This window comes from Coturnix japonica, chromosome 7, assembly GCF_054131305.1.
Source record: "Coturnix japonica strain WE chromosome 7, WE-NBRP24, whole genome shotgun sequence".
Lineage (NCBI taxonomy): Eukaryota > Metazoa > Chordata > Aves > Galliformes > Phasianidae > Coturnix > Coturnix japonica.
Window position 1 is genome coordinate 13,087,157 of NC_140669.1, and position 23,680 is coordinate 13,110,836.

The following is a 23,680-nucleotide window of genomic DNA, read 5'->3' on the forward strand; positions in this document are numbered from 1 at the left end:
TCTAGTCAAAAAAAACCAAAAAAACAAAAAAAAAAACAAAAAAACAACTCAGGTGCTCTCTGGTTCTTGAAATCTAAGCTTGAGAACAGATGTTAATTTTCAAAGCATTTGCTGAGCTAATAACACTGCTGGCAAGAAATATTTTCTGGCATAGCACCAATCAGGGCAGAGGATGAAAGTTAAAACCCACTGTTGCCCTTCACACTTTTTGTGTTTGTTATCAATTCTTGCCAGTTCTTGGCAGCTTTATTTCAGAACCCTGATAGATATTTCCCCCCTCCTCCTCTTACTCTTGTATCCCTCTCCCTTCTTCTCTTTGCCTCTCCCACCCCAAACAAGGTCACAGAACAAGAAATTCACTTACATAAAAGTGCTACTCTTCCAAGTTATTCTTCCATGCTTTAAAAGACCTACTACTACCTCCCTAGTCCTTAACTCAAAACAAAGATTATATGCTAAAACATGGAAAGACAAAATCAAGTGGAAGGTTGCTGCCATTGTGGCAGAAAAAAAAAAAAATTGGGGAAAGCAATCTAGTCTAAAAATTCCTCAGAAAAACAATTCTTGGTATCTATTTGTGTTTGCGGCTTTTTAACAAAAATAAATACATTTTCTGTTTTCAGATTTCCAGCTTTCTAATAGAACTCATCTTTAGCCATCCTGCTTCTCCCTTGTAAAGAGAAATCTCAATGCCATATGAAGTCAATTAAAGGAAATTTGAAGGCTGAGGCGGATGTAGGATGACCAGATGTCCTTATTTTTCAAACCGTGCTGTTTTCCTGTGTCTTAAGATTGAATAATCTGTTTTTCATCCCCTTCTCAGAAGCTGTTCCTGCCTCTTTTGCCATCAGAGCACTGCTGAGAAACCCATCCCTCTGGCGTAATTTGCCTTTGCCAGTGACATGAACAGACAGCGCTGTGAAGGCTCTGCTCAGCCCACGGTGGCAGCACAGAGGTAGGAATGACTACACATCTTTTAGGCAGCACAGCCCACAACTGGAAGGAGAGATGCCAAATCAAACATGAGTATTGCTCAATTTTTGGTGCCAAGACCAGCACTGCTCTCAAGGGAGGAGCCAAGAGACAGCTGTCTTTAATGGCATCAACATTTATAAGGATGATAAAGTAGATAAAAAACTGAACTGACCCAATATTTACCAAAATATTGGCTGGCACCACCCTGCTTAAGTAGTATTTACCCTATTGTGTCATCTTTCCTTGAGTCATGAGATGATGTAGTCTGAGGGTGATGGGGTAGCATGGACACAAACACAACAGCTGTGTCTAGGCACCCCACCAGAGGACATTTAGCTTCCATACTGCTGAAGTATGAGCTTCACTCTTCCCTAAGAGGATGGCATGGGCATAAGCTGAGCTGCATGTTATTTATGGGCTGTGCCCAGTGAGTGTGCCTCCTAGGTGCCCCAGGCTGCCAGGATGGCATTCTGCAGGCAGCATGCGGGACATGAGTAGCACAGGCAAACCTTGCTTACAGCCATGTTAGGTCCTGTCTCTTCAAGCACTGGGCTGCAGGAGCTCTGTTGCAAAAGCAACACAACCTCAGAATTCAGACTTCACAGAATAATGACTGAGAGCTTACTGATGTATTTTAGCTTATTACTGTTCAGTTGGATAACATCTACCTCTGCCTTACTCATCTCCTGATGAATCACTACTTATGTGCACTTGAGAGAAACTGAGGCTTAGGATAAGCAAGGTTAATGTCAACTTTGATTGGAGTGCCCATATTCCAAGGTCCCTGTCTGAGACACATGCAAGTGCCAGGATCCCTTTGCTCTGATCTCAAGCTGGGCCTCATATACATTCTGTTGGCTGAGATGCATCATGGTCACAGAAACACAAGGAAAGAGAGATGCTGTGAACAGTCACAACTATTGCTCCCTTCCAAAAATGCACAGAGATGCTGACATGCCTTGAACAATTTGCAACCTCGATCCTGGCCCCTTCACAGCTGCGACCTCCACAGCGAGGACGAGGGCTGTCACACGAACGTGACCTACACATACAGGAGCCTGTGCTGTCCCCATCTGAATGCTCACACGGTTGCCATGGGGACCAAGGTCCCAGTCTTCCATTTGTTGTCAGGTTTTTCACCTAGTTTTAGGGGAAAAAAAAGAAGAAAAAAAGGTCATTACTAGCAAGTTTACATTTCTGGAAATGGCCCCACAATGGAAATGCCAAACAAATCTGCTGAGGGAATTAAGATGCAGCTTAGATAGGAGCTGTCTGTGCTTGTGAGTAGGATTCAAAACAGAGGGTTGTTTTCAGGCCATACCGCATCAATGTTTAACTCCAAATTCCACCCCACATACCTAACATGTGCATGCAGGCACCCAACCAGCCCTGCCACGCAGCACCCACCTGCAGGTCACAAAGCCACCCAGCCTTCTGAGCAATGCATGGCCAGCACTTGTCACTTTTCTGTGATGCTTCTGCCTTTGCAGTGCTTGGGGCTGCTGGTATAATCACATCTACAGGCTCAGACTGAGGCCTTCCTGACTTTGGCCCTATCCAAACACACTGTAAGAATGGCCCTACACATCATGATAGCAATCATAGGGCTATGCAGACCCTTCTCTCCCCATCTTACAGGGGCTCCCCTGGTTTCCCTGAAGCCTCAGTGCACACCAGAGAGCAAAAGAGACTTGGACACAACAAGCAGTTGGGCTCATACAACCATGACACACTATACTATTACTATATGACTACAGGGAAACTGGCTGTTGATTTTTGAATTTGTTTTAAATGTGTGCAGTCAAAAATCCATACAGTTGGGTTGCTAAAAGTCAGGGAGAAAAAGAAAAATCAAAAGAACTACTCGGAGATATTTAATACTGGATTTTTATCTCCTTTTCTTCCTGCCTTACAAAAGTCACAATCCAAGTACTGGATCATTCCTACTCATTTTTGAGCCAGAAATCAGCCTTGCTGATTCTGGCAGGGAGCTCTGTTCAGAAATCAGTGGTATGATATGGCCCGTGGCTTCGACTGAAGAAAAAAAAACCAAAAAACAAAAAAGCTGACAAATAATTATTGGCTCATAAGTGATACTGGGAAGCAGCCCAAAAATTAAACAAATAAGCAGCCATAGTTGAAATGTTGGGATTTATAAACATGTCACGTTGTGAGTGTGGGAAGACTCCTATTACTTATGAAATTACATATGGATTATTATCTCATCTTTAAACTTATAAAAATACCTTCAAAAGAGCAAGCTTGGGAAGTGGGATAAAGACTCACGGGCACCGATCTTTGTCAGAAATACCTTTAAAAGGCAAATCCTTTGTAGCCAACAACATCTATCAGACAGAGATGACATCTTTAAAACACCTGAGATCACATGGCTATCATCTGATAATACATCCAATTCCAGAGTTCTCATATTTAGTAAACTGACATGCTCCTACCAAAGGTGTCACCATTTCCAACCAAGGGCTGATGGTTGGACTGGATGATCTCAGCGGTCTTTCCCAACCTTAATGATTCTATAAGTCTATGACTTCATTTCCCGTTTACGGGCTCAAATGCAGGTTATAAAAATTCAAACTACCACTCCTACCTCATGCTGCCAGCATATTTTCAGTGTTTATTCTGATATTACAGATAAGACCAGAAGCATTCCTTGTCCGTTTAATATATCTGTACCTTCTCTTAGGATTCAGATGTCACCTGCTTATAGCTTTTTATCAAGCTTTGATTATTTCAGCTGGAATTTTCCATTCTGGCTATCTGATAGATGGTGAAAGTTCTTGCAAAGTTTCAGTCAAAATATTTCAATCATTTCTAAAACCCAATCTAGGAGAAAAGAATGTTTGCCTTCCATAAAACACAACATTTTCCTTGAAACAAGTGAGTGTTCTGAGCAAGAAACAGGGACCCGGTTTCCATAAGAAGTCACTCAAATCTGTCTGGAGCATAAAGTCCTTATGAAGTGGGGAGGAGAAAGAAAATGGTGTAGCATGTTTGACATTGCAACCACAGCAATGAACTTATAGCACGTTCTGGGTGTTGCTTGTTAGTAATCTATGTTAAACATTGCACAAGGTATTATGTTAAAAAATTGTATGATTAACCCCATATCTAAGATCTCCTATTAGATCTGAGTATTGGGAATCTGAGGCAGTGCTGTATAAAGATGTACAGACCAGCTCTGAACAAGCATGCTTGCTTAAGAGCAACAACAAGTCATCTTAGGGTGTTAGCTGACTCACAAAGACCTAGTCCTTCTAGGATGTGATTCAATGATATGCCAGTTCTGGATTTAAAAGTTCCTGTGTGCCACAGTCTTAGCTGTGCCAGGACATCTGTTTGCGGGCAAGGCTGCAGAAGAACTCACTGACAGGATCTGGGTTAGGATAAGTTTATTTGGGAGGGGTGCTTTTAATCTACACTCTGTCACACTGGAGTGTGATCTCACATACAGCTGTAACAGCACAGCTGAGTGCCTGGTGCTCAGCCCAGACAAGTAGGGTGAGAAACAACAGGACTTCTTTAGATGGTAACTCATCAAACTGAAATCCCAGTGACATCTGGCACCATGTTGCTGCATTCCCCTTCCTTTCCAGTGGTGATCTGCACATGCTGCTCTAGACTCCTGCATCTGTTGATCATGATCTTTTTAGTGTACTGAATGTGAAAAACATACTTGGACACAGCTGACAGAGGTGCTTAGATGAGCAAGCCCATGCCATGCCAGAGGTGAATTCATTCCAGCAAGGGGCAGAGGAGAAAGAAAAATAAAACAACCCCATGTTGGTTTTAAAGGGCTTGGCAGCCTATCAGTGGAAGAGCAAGAGCTCATATATGCAGCAGAATGAGGGCACCTAAGTGGAAAATAATCTACAAGGGAAATGCTAAAACAAAGGCAAAACACCCCAAGAACAGCCAAAGCTGAATATTCTGTGCTGGATTTTTATGACCTTGAAACAGTGATCTGGAAGTAGCCTGTTCCCTAGTGTGCACCACAGCAGACATGTTCAAACTAGAGGATTAACACCTCACACACCTATCAACAGACACAGGCATTAAGCAGGACGAGATAACAGCATGGGCAATCAAGAAGCACTGCATCCCAGTTCAACACAGGAGGGTTATAAACACACAAGCCTCTGAATCCAGCAGTGAAAAACTTAAGCCTGCCAAGCTGAGGATGGATTGAAGTAATGACTAATATTTCCTGGGAAAATATCTGAGAAGTAAGGAAGATAAGGGGCATAAACATCACAGTAGCTCCAGACATAAATAGCATACTGAAGATATAACCCATCAGCCCGCTCTTTCTGTCTGCTGGACTTAGCAGTATTAACATACTAATTGATGTTAGATAATAAAGATAGACATTAATGAGAATTTCTCCTCCTCCACACTCTTACAACTTCTTAAATAAGACTAGTTTTCCTTCTCAACCACCTTTGCAGGTACAGTTCAAGCAGCAGGAATTAAATTTGGCCAGACGTCTTCCAGGGATCACAGCCAGGAACTGGATGTTCAAATCAGAAAGAAGTGAGTGTGTGGGTAGTAAGGGAGCCAGAGAGTCAACTCACACTGATTGAAGAAGTCACTTTCTTTTAACTGCAGCATCTCATGGAGAGCAGGGCAAGGAAAGAAGACCATCTCCATGAAACATCACATAGGTTTGGTCTTTGGTCTGCTAAATTTGAAGTTGTAACTGAACTATCTTATATTCTCTTACATAGAATCTCTCTTTCCCTCCTGTTCTCTAATAAAAACGTATCTTTTTGTTCCCCCATGCAAACCTTCCATGATTGGTGTTTCTCTGTTGCTCCCTAACTACCACTAAGATCAACTAGTCCAGCCATCAACTCATCACCACCGTGTCATACTGTGGGTCCTGACTCAAGGGTTCAAGAGGAAAATTAACTGAATGCTGTCCTTGGACACTGGTCTTCACCTACACTGACCTCCCTAACCTGTAGAGAAGCCCAAGAAATGGTGCAGACAGTGGGGCAGCCCTGAGGCAGCTTGAGTTTCATATAGGGCTTACACGGGTCTTGGCAGAGACCCAACAGAATGATCCAATGTGTTCTGGTCAATGCAGAGGTGGGTATGACAGAGGCTGAAAGCTTGCTTTGGGATCCCCTTTCCGGAGCAAAAAGATACAGTGGGATTCTCTGTGTTCTCAACAAATGTCTGTGTACAGTTATTAGAGGAAATACGTGCCACTGGACTCTGTATGCTTTACTACCAGCCAGTCCCATTCACGCTGCCACATACTTACTTGCTCTATTGCTTTTACACATATGCATATACTCATATACATACAAAATATTTCCACTTACTGGGCACTCCGTAATATTTTGAGTCCATAGGCTCATGTTGGAGCTGTCCTCAATGGTGGTGCATTGCTTCTGCTTGCTATCCCAGCCACAGTAAGGGTCTCTGGCTCCTAGGCATTCTCTGCATGTGCAAAGAGAAAAGATTAAAGCTGTGAGATTGTCTAGCTCTAAAGAGACATATTTGAGTATAGTACTTGTGTATGACAGCTGTCAAAACCATCGGGGCTCAGCAGAAGAAACAATTTTTCTAAGCAGAGGTTTACCTGCTTGGAGGGGGAGAATGGCTGAGCAGAAGGGTGATAGGACACAAAGCAAATATCACTCACAGAAGCTGCAGATTAAAAATCAGTTCACTCCTTTCCAAGGCCTAGGGAATGAAAATGACTTTACAAATTTTAGTCAAAGAACCTTGTCATTGAGATATCTTTGTGCTCCCATGTAATCACTCAGCAGGCCAAATCTCACACAAAGCAACCTCTGTGAGTATGTTTTCTGACACTATGTCCATCCAAAGGGGTTAGACAAGCAGAATTAGCCAATGGACCACTAATAAAGGCTTTCTATTAGCACTGGCATTTGCCGGCACAATGGCTTCATTTATAATCCCAACATCAAGATGTCAGTTTGGAAAAGTCACAGCAGAACATTATTTCTAAGCTTTTGGCTCCTTTGAACACTGCTGTATTCATTTTCCTCCTGAATCCATATTTACAGGCTAAGTGTGTGTTCCCAACATGTGAGCTGCTAAAGAAAAATAACCAGGGTTCCTACTGCCACCGAACAGAGAAGGTCAGTCACAGAATTAGTCTGTACCAATAATTTTCAGCTGTATCAGCCGTTCCCATCAGTTACTTTCAAACTGTTTATTTTCATTAAGGGAAAAAATAAGAATACAAGCCACATCATGCACGTGTTAGCAAAAGACAAAGAAAAGACAACTAAACCCCAAAAGATTTGCAACACTGTTTTTTATTCCAAATGATCCATCCCCTTCTATCACACAAAAAGGGCTGCCAGGATCTTTCTGAAAGTCCCAAATGATTTGAAAACTGCCAATTAGGCAGCAGCAAGGGACCGAGTGTTAAAATTCAGTTCAAAAGCGAAACAGGAGAGTAATAACATTTATTCTATGGGTCGGTATCAGTATGATAAATGAAACATCAAAAATAAATAAATAAAAGCATCAAATGCAATGTGATGAGAAGTGAACTGTTCCCTCCCAGACATCTTTGAAATCATATTAGTCTGTAATAAGCCACAAATGAGAAAGCATGTTCCCTAAGCACAGCTGAAAACACTCTATCAGCTTTTACTGACTCCACAGCCATTCGCCCCAAAGCAAACCCTGGACTGCTTTGCTTTCTGGTACCCCTTCCTTTATATATGTATATATGCACCATATATACATATGTGCATATATGTATTTATGTTTTAATTATGAGTTTCCACTTTGCTCTGACATTGCAGCAAGACATTTCCACTACTAAAGATTTCACACACTGAGCTGTAAGGAGCAAAACTTTATCTTTCCTGATTTAGGAAGGTAGTTACAAGGTCTGTCTACATCATTTTTCCTCTAGCTGCTTCAAAACACCCAAGGAAAAAGCAAAGATGATTTTGTCCCAGCCCCAGGCAACAGAACATCAAATATTAGCTTAGAAAAGACTCCGTATCCCCAGTCCAAGGACACAGAAGGGGCACATACTGCTTTTTTGCTTTATTCTGTCTAGGCACCCTGATCCTACTGCCCGGCATCCCACACTGCCCCATGCCTGCAGTGGGGCTGCCTCCATCCCCAGAGCTGCCCCGGCCATCCACAGCCCCTCACAAGAGACTGAGCAGCAGCACCTGCCCAGGTAACAGCACTTCAGCTGTGAGCTTCTCTCTGGAGAGAGAAGAATAATGAGAGAAGCAACAGGGGGAAGAAATAAGAGAAGAAAGCCTCTGCTTTTAGTTACAGGGGGTTTGGTCATGCTTTCAGACCTAACACTGAGTACAGGCTATTGTTTCCGATGACATGAAGCTATTTTGCTGGGCACCCAGCGAGCAGAGAGAGGTCATTGTAATTCATAACAGGGAAGGCTGTTGTGAGTGTCACCCTATTATGATACACATTTTCTTTGAATTTAATTTATAGGAAAACATGTGCTGCATAAATTCAGGAAATAATCTCCATATGTTCTGAGCTGCAGCCCTCAGCCACTCTGCAGGCTGCAATATATCCCGGTTAGGCACTGGCCACTTTGCTGGCACTATTTGTAATGTGTGTCATGCAGCTAATGTGCTGCTACCAGCTGAGAGCGGTGAGCTGAGGGTCCCTGATGGAGCACCGGGGTGGCTCAGCTTTGCTCTGCCCCCAGCTGATGGGCACCATGAGATGGCTGCAATGCCCAGATGTTGCAAAAGCCTTCTGCTAGTAGCAGGGAGCTACAGCTGCCTATGTGCCCTGGCTGCTGGATGTAATGCATCCTTACCCCACTGCTGCTGCCATATGGGCAGGGCCTGGGCTCTGCTGGGCTGTCAAAACTCACACTCTGTAATTTAACAGCCATCAAACCAGGACTTCTTCCCATCTGACGGCAGGCCCTCAAAACCATTTGAAATCTATAAACAAAATAGCTATGCTGTCTGCCTCCCCTCAGGATTCAGAGCCCACTCTGCTGCCTCAACTCTGGTAAGAAACCTATTATATCAGCTGACAGCGGTACACTTAGGGGTGAGGAGGAATGTTATTTACTTACACACAATTTGCTCCATTTTTTTTCCCCTTTTGCAAGCACAAAATGCATTACAATGTGCATTACTGCAAGAGAACATTTCTGGCAAGTACTTTAAGTGAACACTTCAAAATCCACCCTAATTTATATCTTTACAATATCTTTAGAATACATGTCCCTATTTATGTCATTAAGAGATAAAACCACTCCAGCAAGCATACAGCAAAAGGCATACATATGTATGCATGCATGAATGCACAGATCAAAATGCTTCAGAAATGTGTTGTCATTCTTAGCAAATCGGGCACTGTGGTGTGGAAAATGGAAAGATATCATAGCATTTCCCTATGCGCAGAACACAAAATAAATTGAAACGTTTATGTGTAAATCTCATTTCATATTATGATGCTGCCAAAAAGTCTCAGGCGGGCCTGGGGAACTAACGCCATGCAAGGCACTATGTAAATACTGTGAAATAAGATAGAAGGAAGTCAACACGCCATAATGAAATTCTGATGTTTCAGAGTCAATGGGACTTTGGCCATTGGCTCAGTGGGGCCAGAATTCCACACCATACATACAGCAGTGAAAACTGCACCCAGTGTCAGGCTAGGAACGCCTCGAGGGACTCATGTCACAGTATCACTTCCCATCATTATTTACACAGGTAGAGGGAAACCATTATCCCAAAAGACAGCCCAAGTGTGGGTTAACACTGGCTACATTAATGCTAATGACTTATGTAATGAAATCCCAAAAAGTGGGATGTCTATGGAAGTGAGATGTTGATGATACCACATAGTTCATGACCCCAGTTTATCTCTGGCCATCTCCTGACTGTAGTACATTCAGCGAGGACTCAGGAGAATACCTCTTGATGGATATCTAAGAGGTTGGATGTATTATGACAGGGCATTACTATCAATAGTGATTCACTTTAATTCATTGCCTTGCAGTAAATGTCTTATCTGAGGCATAATGGCATACACTAAAAATGCTCAATTGAAAAACAATTCCATTTGTGTCTCCTATTCAAACTATTTTTTCCCCTGGTTTCTTATTCTCACTTACTAAAGACATTTGCATGAAAATAAGATCTTACTCATAAGAGCTCACCTGCTGCCTGCTGTCTGGGAGCTGTAAGGCTCCCCGTTGTTGGCTATTGCAATCATTTTTACAGCAGTCATCTGGGATAACACAAAGGATTAAGACTCTACAATTGGAACCGTATCCAAAGTGCTCTGAAGTCAATGGAAACTCCTAGCTATGACTCAGAAGAGTTTTTACAGTGCCTCTGAAGCCTGGCTTGCTGAGCCTTCATTAACAACATTCGCTGTAAAAAGGTTTCTGCTTCCAGTGTGTTGGTCCTGCCCAATACCTCCTCAGCAGAATCACAGGCTTGTGATATGGAAAAGGACATCATAGCACTTTTTTTTTTTGCTTTCCTGTGTTCTAGGGGCTACTTGGAGACATATCTAAGGCAGTGAGGCCTCCATCCATACTGACAATCCTTAAAAGAACAGGGAAAAGGAAAAGGGAAGGAAAGATGAACAGAATCCAAAGGCAGCTGTAGAGAACCAGGAGACACCTAAGAGGCACGGGCCCTCCATGTGTGTGGTTGAGGGGCTGGCCCCACTACTGTAGTCCCTGTGAAAAAAAACCTCATCCCTCCTAAAAAACGAATGGATCACAGACAAAGCAGTCAGTGACCTAAAGCAGAAGTCCTCCCAGCACCAAGGTTTTCCCTGAAGGTATCTCTCTCTCACAGTCCTGCTCAGACACTGACCTGTGTGCTAACCGCACCTCTGCTCTCTGCCTCCAGATGTGTGACAATGCTGCAGCAGTCCTCTTCAAGGGAGCTGCATTTGTCTAACACAATAACGATGGATCAGCAAACATACCTGCTTCCTAAAAAGAACAACTGTTCCAAGGTGCATTGCAAAGTGACAGCAGCATTCTCATATTCTAAATATCACAAGGATTTGAAGACTTTTTAATAGCCTGAATTACATCTTCTTTCAAAATCTTCATTAAAGCTTAAAAGCCTGTGGCTCTAAAGTTTCTCATTCCCATTTTAATTCGCTCTGGTTCTGGATAACTTCATCTTTTGGTTGTTTTACCCTGTGAGCTAAAAAGCTTTAGACTGTGTAATAAATGGATCATCAAATCAATAGAACCAGACCCAAGAGATCAGTCTTCAGCAGACCAAAGGAAAGAAAGAATTACTGGAGCCTCTTCCCATTCTTACTAGCAGATAGAAGACAGCAAAGAAGCCTGTTCATACCAAAAAAAACAAGAAGACATCATCCAGAGCACTCACACTAAAGGATTGTGCTCTTCTCATCATTCAGGATGTGCTTGCTCTCCAACTTTTGTTCCCTCTTTGCATTTATCTCTTTCTCATTATTTTTTACTTCTAAGAATTTCACATTGGTTTGTTCCACTCTTTGAGCAGGTATCTCTGAGAAAGCAGCACTCTGCAAGCAATGCAGGGGTATTAGCTCTGTCTGTTAGTTGCTGGCATGTGGCTGTGTTTGGAGACAGGCACTTCCTGACAAGGTAAGCTTACTGTCCCATTGCTATCAACATGTGAAGGGGATGAACTAAACAAATAATCACATTAGCTTCCAGCCAACCAAATCATAATTACTGACAACCTCAATAGTCCATGCAAGGGAGAGTGGACTTCTATCTTCCCTAAGCCAAGATGGCATGAAAAAAGAATAAGAATCAAAAGGATGTTCATGGCTTAAGAAAATAAGATTAGAAAGGAGGAAAAATCACCAGACCTTCAAACAATCCCTCTAATTTTGATACCTTTAAAAATTCAAACTGCAGAGGTGAGTTACTGATCTGTACAAATCCATTATCTTTCCCCACTGAGGAAAGAAGCCAAGTGGAACTGAGCTGCTTTAGCGAGGCAGTGGTCAAGCAGCAGTTTCATTTCTCAACTGGTGAATGCAGCAATATTCAGTTCCAGATGCTAGTGCCCTTAGCTCAAGATGAGTAACACGTACTTCATAAGCAATTATCTGTGGAACGGGGCACTGCTCAGGAAGAGCTCACAGGTACCACCACTGTGAGGGCTGCAGATGATGATGAGTTAGAGAACTAAGTTTTGCTATTTCAGCATTTGATACTGGACAAAGAGGCAGAGAAGCTGAAATATTTGTGTGCTGCACACACATGTAATTTATCACCCACACATGCTTAGCATCAGTGACTGGTGCTCTGCACATGATATTGTTTTGAACACACAGATTAAAGCCATGAACCAAACACATGTAGCTGATTTGAAAGTAACAATGCACACACAAGGGATATTCATGGGCAGTTTCACCTCACTTTCCTTTCCTCATCATGGACCTTGACTTGCTGGTTCCACCTCCTGCCCTACCATTTTCAATATCTCTTTAATCGATTGTGGTTTATAGATTATGGCCTTGTACAATTTACACAACAAACGATTCTATTTCTTACCTTCTGACATCCCATTCCATCATCTTTTAGCAACACTGACTTCTTTATTGGATAGGTGTTTATTTTTGTTTTTAAAGCCATAAAATAAAACAACATTGCATTTATTCAAATATGAAGATTAATGCCATCCCGAGAAAAGTTCTGATTAAATCTGGATTTATGTTTACATCAGTGAAGCAAGTTATTAAAAAAAATGAATAAGCGTTGCTCCATAAACGCTGCTAGAAACTCCTGTCCCTGCGCCAAACAAAACTGACCTCTAACAGAAACACAAGTACAGAGGACCACTGACTACCAGTGATAGGATCAGTCACCCACAAGAAAATTGGGTTACTATTAAAATCCTAATGAAAGGAATGGCCAGAAGGAACTCCTGAGTGTGGGGCATGTTTGTCTGGATTGCAAGCACAACCATTTCCTACCTCAGCAGGCTTTTGAGCCTTAAGAAAACATGCCCCCCAGGGCTGCCATATGGCAAAAGGCAGAGGGAAGAAGAAAGGCAGCTTGGGCAAATCAGTGCACTCAACTGTTATTCCCTCTCTCTGCCCTGTCAGTCAGTGTCTGAAAGTGGTTGTCAGATTAAAATGTGCTCTGCTCCTGCATTTCTGCTTTATGCAGTCTCTGGAAGATGCTGATGACTTTAGGATGTAAATAATGCTAAAATGGAAGGAAGAGAAAACTGCAAAGATGGAACACTTAAAAAGAAACGCATGTGACGATGAAGAAACCTTAAAACAGTCTACAGTTATTACCCAGGCTGCACAAAATAATCCATATTCAAGCAGCTCTGTTGTGAAAGTTGGATTTTGTTGTGCCCTGGAATTTCTGTTCAATAAGATGCAGATTCAGCTAGACAGAGTGTTTGTAGATTAACGTTGGAAAAGGTGAAGAAATATCAGGCCACCTACCATAACACTCAGGATCTAACATCTCTTGACCAATGCAGAACTATTTCAATACCATGTCAGAGGCAAAATGAAGCAGCCAATATAGTCTCCATTGTGCTTTCCCATGTATCTATAAAAACACCACTAAATGACGTCAACTCCACGCCTTTAAAAATCACAACATCTCTTAAGTAAATGGATATTCCTGAAATTCAGCCCTACCCCTGCTCAGACTGGAGCGTTCCCATACATCTGTAGTATTTTGGCATTCCAACACGTAAAAGACACCAGACAGAAGTACAGTGATATGTTTTTCTACAATCCATACATATTTTATGCACTTCTGCATATTTATATTTCATGCTTAAAACAACAGCGAAAACAAATCTGCCCTGGGTTTAGATGCTTCCTCCTCCTCAAACAGGTAGAACAGTACATCTCCTAATAAAAAGCTGATGAAGCATCCGCAGCAATATAGGCAATGGGCAGTAACATTTACAATGCCTTACACTGTAAATGCAGACTAGAAGCTTGAGACGCGAGGCAAAGCAGACATGGCAGCAGTAAGGCTGGAGACATCAGGAGTCATGTCGCTGGATGTGACCACTACCTAGAATACAAATCTTATGACCTAATAGCAGCAAATTGCAAGAATTGACAGATGCAATGGATATCTGCCCTGGGGCTTGCTGGAAGCTTCAGTTATTAATCTTGTTTGTATAACAGTAGAATCAATGTCATCTTACCATTATGTATTCCGAGAAAACTACCTGCTTTCCTGTCAGTCGCCACTGCGTCAAAACTAATTTCACATAGCCCACCTAGCAGGTATCAGATGGTAATGACTTTCAGACATCACTGATCTGAGTTGGCCCCAAGCCAGCCTGCTAGAGGTAAAAGGATCCACAGCCTAAACCACCCCAGTCTCGAGACCAAATCGCATGGGCAGGATGCTTTAAAAGTAAGGAGCAAACCAAAATCCTCAGCACATTCAACCTCTCAGATTTTTCCTCCCTCTCAGCAGCTCCAAAGCTCCCCAGAACAAATCTGCCAACCTTGTAAGGATGGTAAGAAGACAGAAGCCCTGAAATTAGCTGACTTTACCTGGTAATTTCTGAAGTAACCTTCATCTGTTGTAGCAGTTGTACAGCTCCAGTCTCCATCTACTGCTAAACATTCCTTCTGCCACAGAACCATTCACTTGGGGCCATCTCAATAGTTCAGAGCTTAAAAGTGGGAGCCCGAAAAGTGTGCAGACAGGTTAAAATGAATGTAAAGCTTGCCAGTAGTTTGTGCGTTTAATAGGAATGGGAACAACCATAATAATTCATTTGGTTCTGAACAGAGCCCTTTCCACTCTTTCATCCCATGCCCTCTCTCTTTCAGTAATGCAAGCACCAGCAATCTCAGCACAGCCTTATTCCTCAAGCAGCCTCTTGCTGCTCTCTCTCCCAGAACCACATTGCATTTCTCTCCTCACTGCTATTTGTGATTCCCTCATACTTAAATGCCATCTACAAAGTATGCTATTTTCTTCTTCCATGCCATTAAAGATAATGTCAAATAAGATGAAGCTGAAAACCAATCTCTTTGGCATCTTACTGGGAACATGCCCCTGCTCACTATATTACTTACCTTTGCCCCCCCCTTTTTTCCCAATTTCAGGCACACATAGCATGTCCTTTCCTCACATTGTTCAAATGAAACTCTCCAACTGATCTCTGGAATTCATGCTTCTTAGACCTGCACCATACCCCTGAATCTTACAGGTCCATTTCTTGCAAAGAGTATGGATGTGCTTAACTTTACATATGTAAGCAGCTACATTAAAGAAAATGGGAGTAATTGCCTGCTACAGCAGATGCAAATGTGTTTTCAGGATAGAGAAAATGGTATAATTTTGCACTTCTATTTAAAGAACACAAATCCATTTCATCTACCAAACTTGACTCTCTCCAAGAGCTTTAGTGATCGTGGTTCTGTTTGATATCTTCATTCTCTGTCAGCGGGAGTCTTGCTATTTACTTAAATGCAACCAGAACACCAAAACAGATGTTCCATGATTTATTCTGATGTAATATTGGATACTGGAGATGACAAAAGATCGGAGTGAGTGCTCTCCTTTATAAAGTCTTCCAAAGCTTTGCAGAATTATTGGTGGTACAATGATTAGCCAATTTCCTTAATATTCAAGAGGCCAAATTAGCCAAAGCAGATGGAAATTGATGAATAATCTTCACAAGAACATTTTCATAGGCTCCTACCTTTCCTTCTGCCTCTATTTTTAAAAGGATATTCAATGTGCTGGATATTTTTACAAACTCTCAAGGAGGACACTTTCAAAACCAAATCTGGGCCAGACTTTTGACAGCCTCAGCTCAGAGGAAGGAGATGGATTTTCAGAGTCTTAAGTGAACAATGAAACATCAGCATCGCCTCAATGATCCACTGGTGCTGGGCTCCACTGAACAACAGTCTGCCTTTGTTCCTTCCCTACCACTTTCACTATTTTCTCTCTGTGCTTTTCACCCAACAATCATTCCTTGTTTGTCCTTGGAGGAACAATTGTCACTCAGATGCAGAGGTCAATGGATTCCCAGCCCATATTCAATTGACTCCCCTGAAGATGGAAGTTTTTAGATCTCCTAACTGTCTGTATTGGTCATCCAATTAAGTCCCGTTCACCTCATTCCTTTGTTACAGAGGATTTTGTATCATACAAGGAAGAAAAAAAAAAAAAAGAAAGAAAGAAAAAGAAAAAAAAATATCAACAGTAACCATCAAAGCAATGCCCCAGGTAATATCTCAGACCTCTTAAAGGATGATACAGAGACTCGGAAATTTCAGTTCTGCACTTTGGAGAAGCGGGCACAAAAAAGAGAAAGAGGGCAAAAATTTGTGCTTCGTTACTGTGGCTGCTGACCCTTTTCTTCCCCACTATCCCTAGAACCACTGCAGGAGTTGTTCACCTATGTGTACTCATCTGTCTGATCACCGGCCCAGAGCTATTTAGAGGTGAGTTCTGCTTCTCACAAGATCTCAAGTCAGCAAATAAGAGTAGTTGTCAGCTGAGTCATTTCTGCTAGCTTTGCATTAAGCACCATGGCCTGAGGGGATGTGCAATAGAATTTAGGCCAAGTAAGAGGGCAAAAGCTCAACATTACTCAACAGCAAACCTTGCAACAGGGTCAGAAAAGCAGACAGAGTTCAAATGAGACTGTCACAGTAGCACACAAGAGGATGTGTCTCTCTGTATAGCCTCAGAAGCATTTCCATTGCCATTAGGTTGACTTGAGGTAACACTCACACAACCAGATGTGATACGCACACGTGTGGCGAGATGTAGTGATATGGTGGTGTCAGTAATAAAGCTGAGATACTGGATCTCCAACTATCTATCGCCAAAGCTTGGGGGCAACTTGAGGTAAAAAATAATCCAAGCTCATTTGAAAATTGCAGGGAGGTTACAAAGATTTCAAAGCCATGCAAAATCCAGCAGCAAGCACAGCCAAGCTACCACCCAACAAAGCAGCCTTCACAATGCTACATGTTCAAAGGGCTGGTAGAGCTCACTTTGGACATCATCCTAATGCTCTCCAGTGAGAGAACAGCAGCACTGAAGCAGAATAGGAAAACACACGCACAAGAAAGGTCCCTGCAGCCAAGTCCAGCCTGTAAATTTGGGCAGCTGACATTACAGATGTCTTCCTGTTGCCCTGCTGCTAAGACTCACTGTTCTGAAAAGACAGATTGAGACAGGTCAGTGGGCACACACAAAGCACTTGCTCAGACACCCAGAAATATATTGGGACAACGAACTACATCAAGACTTGGGGCTGAGCTACTGGTCACCATTTAAGAGATTAAATTGGTGCTGTGTCAATAAACAAACAGTAAAGGAGATGGCAGAAATCCTTTTCCCTTTCCACCTCTCCCCTTTGTCGCTGCTTTTACCTCAGCTGCATCTCTGAGCCTTGGTAACAAGCCCCAGGGTTTACAGCAGCACAGCAGCAAGGTGTGCTGGATGGATCAATGCTAGAATCAATGTTCCCTCCATATATGATTGCCTGTTCCAGGGAGAAGGCAAGGTGAAGGCAAGAGCTCTAAGTCAGCAATCAGGAGCCCACATCAGCCCCCAGGGTGTAAAAGGCTGCAAAGTTTCCTGATAACATGAGGCAGAGCCAAAGAAAATAAACAGCCTTGTGGTATTCCTGCCTGGGAGGCACAAATTCTCCCTCACCTCAAAGCTTCCTGAGCCCCCATCAAAATGATTAGATTACAAAAACTGCTGAAACCAGAGCTTTTCATGGAGGCCAGTCAAGAAGTCTCAGCATGACAAAAAGTAACTGGGGCTGTGGTGGGGTGGGAGCCCTTCTTCCTGTCGTGGCTGTATATTGGCATGTTTCAAGTATAGACACAACAATAAGCAATAAATCACAGCCCAGGAGAAGTGCCAGGTGGAATACACTGGAGGAAATTAAAACATCCCTCTCAATACAGTTTGGCATTGAAAGAAATACAAAGGAGACCAAGTTGACTTATCACCTGCATTGCCAAGGTGCTAAGAGGAAAATGGTTACCAAGATTCCCAGCTGAAAAAAAAATGGCAGTTGAATAATTTCCTGAAGAAAAAGCTTACCTTCTAATTAATAATGATATCACAAACAACCTTTAAAATTAATAAACAGCAGCCTTCCTTGGCTTTCCTAAGCTTCCTTCTATTTCCCTTCTTTTTTCCTAGTGCATGTTCCCTCCGCAAGACTCAGCCACAGAGCAAAGGATCCATCACAGTCTCTGTAAGTACATGAACTGGCCAGCATCGGAATTCAGCAAATTCTGACCTCCCACACTGCCAAACGTATGCAATCCACACTGCTGTCTGAAGTCTGCATCTCACATGCTTTGCTATAGCCCAGTAACTGGCCTACATTGCCTAGAAGTCTGAAGGTAGTCAGGCTGGACTAAAGTTACACTAGCAGGGGAGGATGCTGAGGACCCCAGGACTTAGGTAGATGGTGCTCCAATCCCCCAACCACTGCTGTGTCGTTTTGTGTTTTTTTTCCCCCCTGCTTGTTCCTTTTATAGGCAGTTGAGCAAACCTCCACCATTTGAGCTTTAATGGAACTGTCATACAATGTACTTATACAGGCTGAAACTGGGACACGATCTATAAATTACCGGAAAGTTGAACTCAAGATTAGGAAAAGAAAGAAAAGGAAGAACTCATTTGTCTTGAAACTGGATCACATATATGTATACACACATAAATATTCCCAAACTGAAACTCTCCAGGACAGGCTGGAGAAGACAGCTGTTATGTTCTACCTTTTTAAATCTCTGCTTTTAAGAGCTAAGGACGAGATGGCATTTCCCAGCTGTGATTCTTTCTCTTACTTTGATGTTAGCCTCTCAGCTAAACCTTTACACATTAAACACTTCTGAGTTTACCTTGCAGTAATGTCCAAGTTACATTTTCTAAAAAGATAATTAAAAAGGCTCAGCAAAAATAGAAAAAGCCATCATTTTAATACCGAAACAGACGTGAATTTAGTACAAGCTGATAGATAAACTCTACTTGTTGAAAATGAAATTATTGTGACATTTTCTGTATAAGATTTTTGGCAAGAGAACAGGGACATCTTGAACCAGGCTGTGAAAGAGGGAGTCCATTTAGACGGTCCTAACAAATTCCTTCCTCTTGTCTAGCACAGAGGACATCAGTTTCAGAGAAAACTCTCATCGAGAAAAGCAAAGCAGAGGCAGATGAGGAGAGGAAGGAATGTTTTTAGAGATTTATACACACAACCATTTGGTTTAACACTGGTTCACCTGCTAGAAAGAAGGGCTACCATTCATTTCCAAATGCCTCCGGCACTTGTTTCTTGGTGGAGAACTGCTGGCTGATCATTAAATATATATATATATTTCTTCTATTCTCTTTAATAGGTGCAACCAAGACACAGAATCTACCCAGGTGTAGGAGGTGTCACACTTAGTTGAAATGAGCTATTGGGTTCCAACGAGGAGCCATGTAACGCAGCCCTGCTTCATCAGACGTTTGAGAGGTGATCACTCAGATAAGCAAGGATAAGCTGGCTGCAACCCAGCCAGAAACCTGTAGCCACACAGCCAGAAAAACACATGGAGCTAATAAAATCAACACTGAAACATTAAGTTTCTTTTAAAAAAAGAAGTAAACAATGCAAGTCCTTCCTTAGGAAACACACAATTATTTTCTGATGAGGACTAATTAATATAAACAACAACAAAAAAATATAACTCATTCTCATTGCTCCTGTCATCAGCGTATTATCAGGAGATGCACTTTCAACAGTGTCTTTTGTCTTTCAGGGATAGAATAAAAGCATTCTATATTGAATCAGGCTGGAATATGTTTCCCTGGTGCTTTTCTTTTTAAGCTGAAGTGGAATCTATCAGCACTATAAATTTGCTTACCCTTCTGTTCTGTACATGGAGCATCTCTCCAGAGGAATTTTCAGCACTCCGTTATTTAAGCCCACAAAGAGAGACCTGTCGCTGTGCAGGATTTGGAGACTCTTGATTGCTTCCCGTTGTCCATCAGGGAGGATCTGCATTTCCTCTAAATAACAACTCCTTAGGCTCCTGTTAGTGGTAGAAAGGGCCTTCAAAATGGTGCCATACTCTAGTAAGACAAGAAAAAAGACATAAGTAAATCTTGGAGATATTGGCTTCATGTCATACCTATCTAAAGATCAAAATACTGATGTCATACAGTGTCTTTAACACTAGCTCTGTGTCATTTTCTAATTTGAATATACTTGCTGCCCACAGTATAGAGGGTCCTTGCTCCATGGTTACAATCCTAGGCAGCTCTCAGACATTACAGAAACCAGAAGGACTTGAGCTATCTGAAGAGTGAGTACTTGGAAATATTTCCCACTTGGAGCACCAAAGCAGAAAAGAGCTTGGTCCTGTTACCAGTGAGTTGTAAGGAAGGTGACCTGAGATAGCAGGGATCATTTCTGGTACCTCAAAGTCTATTTTTCTTTTGGTTTATGGAGCAGATCGGCGTGATTTGATGTCATGACAAATGACAACAGATGCAGCTGCCCTGCTGGATATCTCAGAGGCCTCCATAATGATTGCATGGGTCATGAGACTAATTGATCTTCTTCCTGGAAGAAGCTATCCTGCTAGCTTGACAAGGGGATGTTACAGCATCAGCAGTGCATATGCAGAAACATATATGGTTGTGCTCACAGTGCTCTTAGCTAAACAATCTGAAGATCTGAAAAACCGTGGGAGATTTATGATGGGGAAAAGGGGGTAACCACACTGTTCTTCATTAAAATCCCAAAAGAGGTCTGTCAGTCCCAATTGTTCTCCAACTTCAATCTTTCTATCCAGATCATTTCTGTATTGGTGCCAGAGCTCAGCAATTTGCAGCAGTGGGGTTGGCCGCAATGCAAAGCCTTTTTCTGCCTTCTTTTTTTTTTTTTTTTTTTTTTTTTTTTTCCCTCTACTTAACAAAATCTTATGTGTGGAACAAGACTGAGGCCCAGGTTTGGGTTTTGTTTTTTCTCAGCATTGGTTTTGTGTTCAGTGCTACCTTGGAGCAGGGCTGTTACTCCTTAAGAATTTGTTTATTTTAAACATTTCAGGTCCAGCACAGCTTTGTGTTCAGTTACCACCAGTCAGGGCAGGAAATCAAGTGAATAAGGAGCTATGTTATGGCAGAAGGCTTTTCCATAGAAGTGATACAAGACAGAAATAACCTCAGCTTTCTGACTTAAAAATATAAATTTAAGATGTCAAAATGGCAGAACCATGTCATATTCCCATTTAACTACAATCTTCTCATCTAATTAGTGTCCAGGGAGGCTCCTACAATGGGAATGTTACTAAAAGACACCAAAGATTATCAGTTTTGAAGCAAGTGGAGGTAAAAGTTAGATAAAATAAACAAGGAAGGTGGTAACATGAGAATGAGGCAATTCAGATCTGAGATTAAACTAACACTTATGGAGGCAATCTGTCTTATTCTAAAGTCAAAGCTTCTGCTACAGAGGGTAACAACATTATACCCACGAGAGTGGCCATATGCTCTGATTAACAAAGATATTTAATTTAACCTCTGTCAGTAGTATGAATATGGGCTAAGACAAGCATTAATAACACTTTACCCTTCTTCTGCACCTTTCATTTAGACAAGATAGCTGTGCCTTTCAGAAGAGGCAGTGTCCTGCTAATTAGAGGACGGCAACAGAAATCAAGAAACTCAAATTATACACTTAATACTGTCACTATGCATGAAAACACTGCCTCAGCTTCCCCATCCACATCACATTCCTGAAAGCACATGGACTCACATCCCAGTAGGCATGTGGAATTGCATAGAGAAACCTCAGGAAGTTAACCTGGAAGGTAAGAACTGTTATTGCATATTAGAGATGAGTACATGGTAGTGCAGAGAGGCAACATATGTGCACAAAACCACAGAACGTTTTGGTGACCTTTGCTCTTCCCCACTGCCATGTATTAGCCTGATTAGTTGAAACACGTTTTTGTAAAAGGAAGAAAAATGTTACTGTTGTTTTCAAACACACTGTAGATTTATGGCCCATTCACTTGGGAATATGGCTACATTGTGCTTTTAATTTATTCAGGCAAACTAACTTCCATGAAACATTGTGCCAAAATGATATTGAACGACTACTGTGTGACACTGTCACTAGCTGACTCCCAGTCTATGAGCAAGGCAATTTTCTTAACCTCTAGCGTTCTTACCTGTTCCAATGTACATCACGTGGTAGAGAGTATCCTTCCCCTGAACGATATCAACCACTAGTTTAGAGAATCGAATGCTGTCCTGAGTCACATATGGGTCTACAGTGACCGGCTGCACCACGTCGTTCATCAGGAACAAGCGCTGCGCGTCCTGCAGGACTCTCTCCGTCAGGTTCTCATTCGGGCTGTCATCACTCAGCGTCCCACACTAAACATGGAAGATGGAACTTCAACACCTGTGTTTTCTTTCAGCAGACTGAGACCAAACCCAGAAATGTTCAATTTTAAACAGCCATGCCCTGATGATTTCTTGGGGAGGTGGGCCTGTGTGTGGGTCCCACCATCAGTCCCTTGGCATGGGTTACAGCTGGCTTTGGCCTGTAGCTCACATTTATTAGAAAGTTCCTCCCAGCTGGTCTGCAAACCAGCAATGTGGTGTTTCATTTCTTTGAGGTACTTTGGAGCCAGCATAGCAAAGAGCAAAAAACATTAACAAACTGATGAGGGGAAAAGAAAGATTTAAAGCTTGTTATAGAGAGATTTAAAGTTAGCGATGGAAACAAAGATTTTGTGGCAATAAATCCTTAAAACATTTCCAATAATCTTCAGACTCTACCTGGCATCTCCATCTGTATAATGCAGAAAACCTGGAGGTTAAAAAAAAACTTGAAAAACTGGTTGGTTTTGCATCAAAGAATTTAATTTATCACACTGCTTTTCTCATGTTCTCTCTTCTGGGCAGACCCCTAGTGCTTCACCTTAACCTAAACAAGTAAGCCACTAAGTGCCCCCTCCCTCTTCTAACTTTATTGGCAGTGCAGATTGACCCCAGTGAATCCATCCTCCAGCATTAACAGAGATAGACCTCGGGTCCATACAGAACAGAGGGGAAGAGGAGAGTTTATCTCATGTTGTTTGAACACCAGCTCAAGGCCTACCTCTCATTAACCAATGACCACATCTGAGCAGTTTCACTAGAAAAAAAACTATTTTTTTTCTTCGTTTTGGGTCCAGGTGTTTCTGCTTTTTTTGGAAGGGAAGTTATTATTCTGCATATTAGGATGTTGATCTACTGCACTCCAGCTACAGTGCACAACTTTTCCATATGCACTCTCTTGATATTCATCGAAGCAACTTATCAGCATGGCAACCTTTCAGAGGTGCACCATGTCAAGCTCCTCCTACCAGCTCACAGGAATTTAGCTCACATGTTCACAATCAGTGTAATCAGATCCCACAGCTGGTATACCAAGTCCTACAACTGAAACGCCTTTAAGAACTAATTTCTGCAACAAACACATTTGTCAGTGTAGTACAGAACTTGGTTTCTGTAAAAATCCACCACCGATATATCAGAACTTGTATGAATTAGGTGAACAGGGTGTTGAGAGTCCACATCACCTATGAGCGTGTCCATTCACTTGTCAGTTAGAACCTTTGTCTGAGTACTCAAACTAAAGATACACCAGTGCTGGGTTTTTTAATACATTTTTAGATGGCCTTTAGTATC

General features: G+C 42.1%; 1 protein-coding gene across 8 annotated transcripts in view; it reads right to left on the reverse strand.

The window, feature by feature from the left end:
- SEMA5B (semaphorin 5B) overlaps positions 1-23,680 on the reverse strand; it is a 241,330-nt gene that overhangs the window by 29,078 nt on the left and 188,572 nt on the right. For all 8 annotated transcript variants that reach the window (XR_014947901.1, XM_085552293.1, XM_015868672.3 and 5 more), the window contains 4 exons: positions 22,171-22,378; positions 19,858-20,065; positions 6,321-6,438; positions 1,934-2,115 (listed from right to left, as the gene is read on the reverse strand). Coding sequence is in view for 7 of the 8 variants with exons in the window: in XM_085552293.1 (XP_085408419.1) it covers positions 1,934-2,115; positions 6,321-6,438; positions 19,858-20,065; positions 22,171-22,378 (716 nt within the window). In the remaining variant the exon portion in view is untranslated. The remainder of the gene's footprint in view (positions 1-1,933; positions 2,116-6,320; positions 6,439-19,857; positions 20,066-22,170; positions 22,379-23,680) is intronic.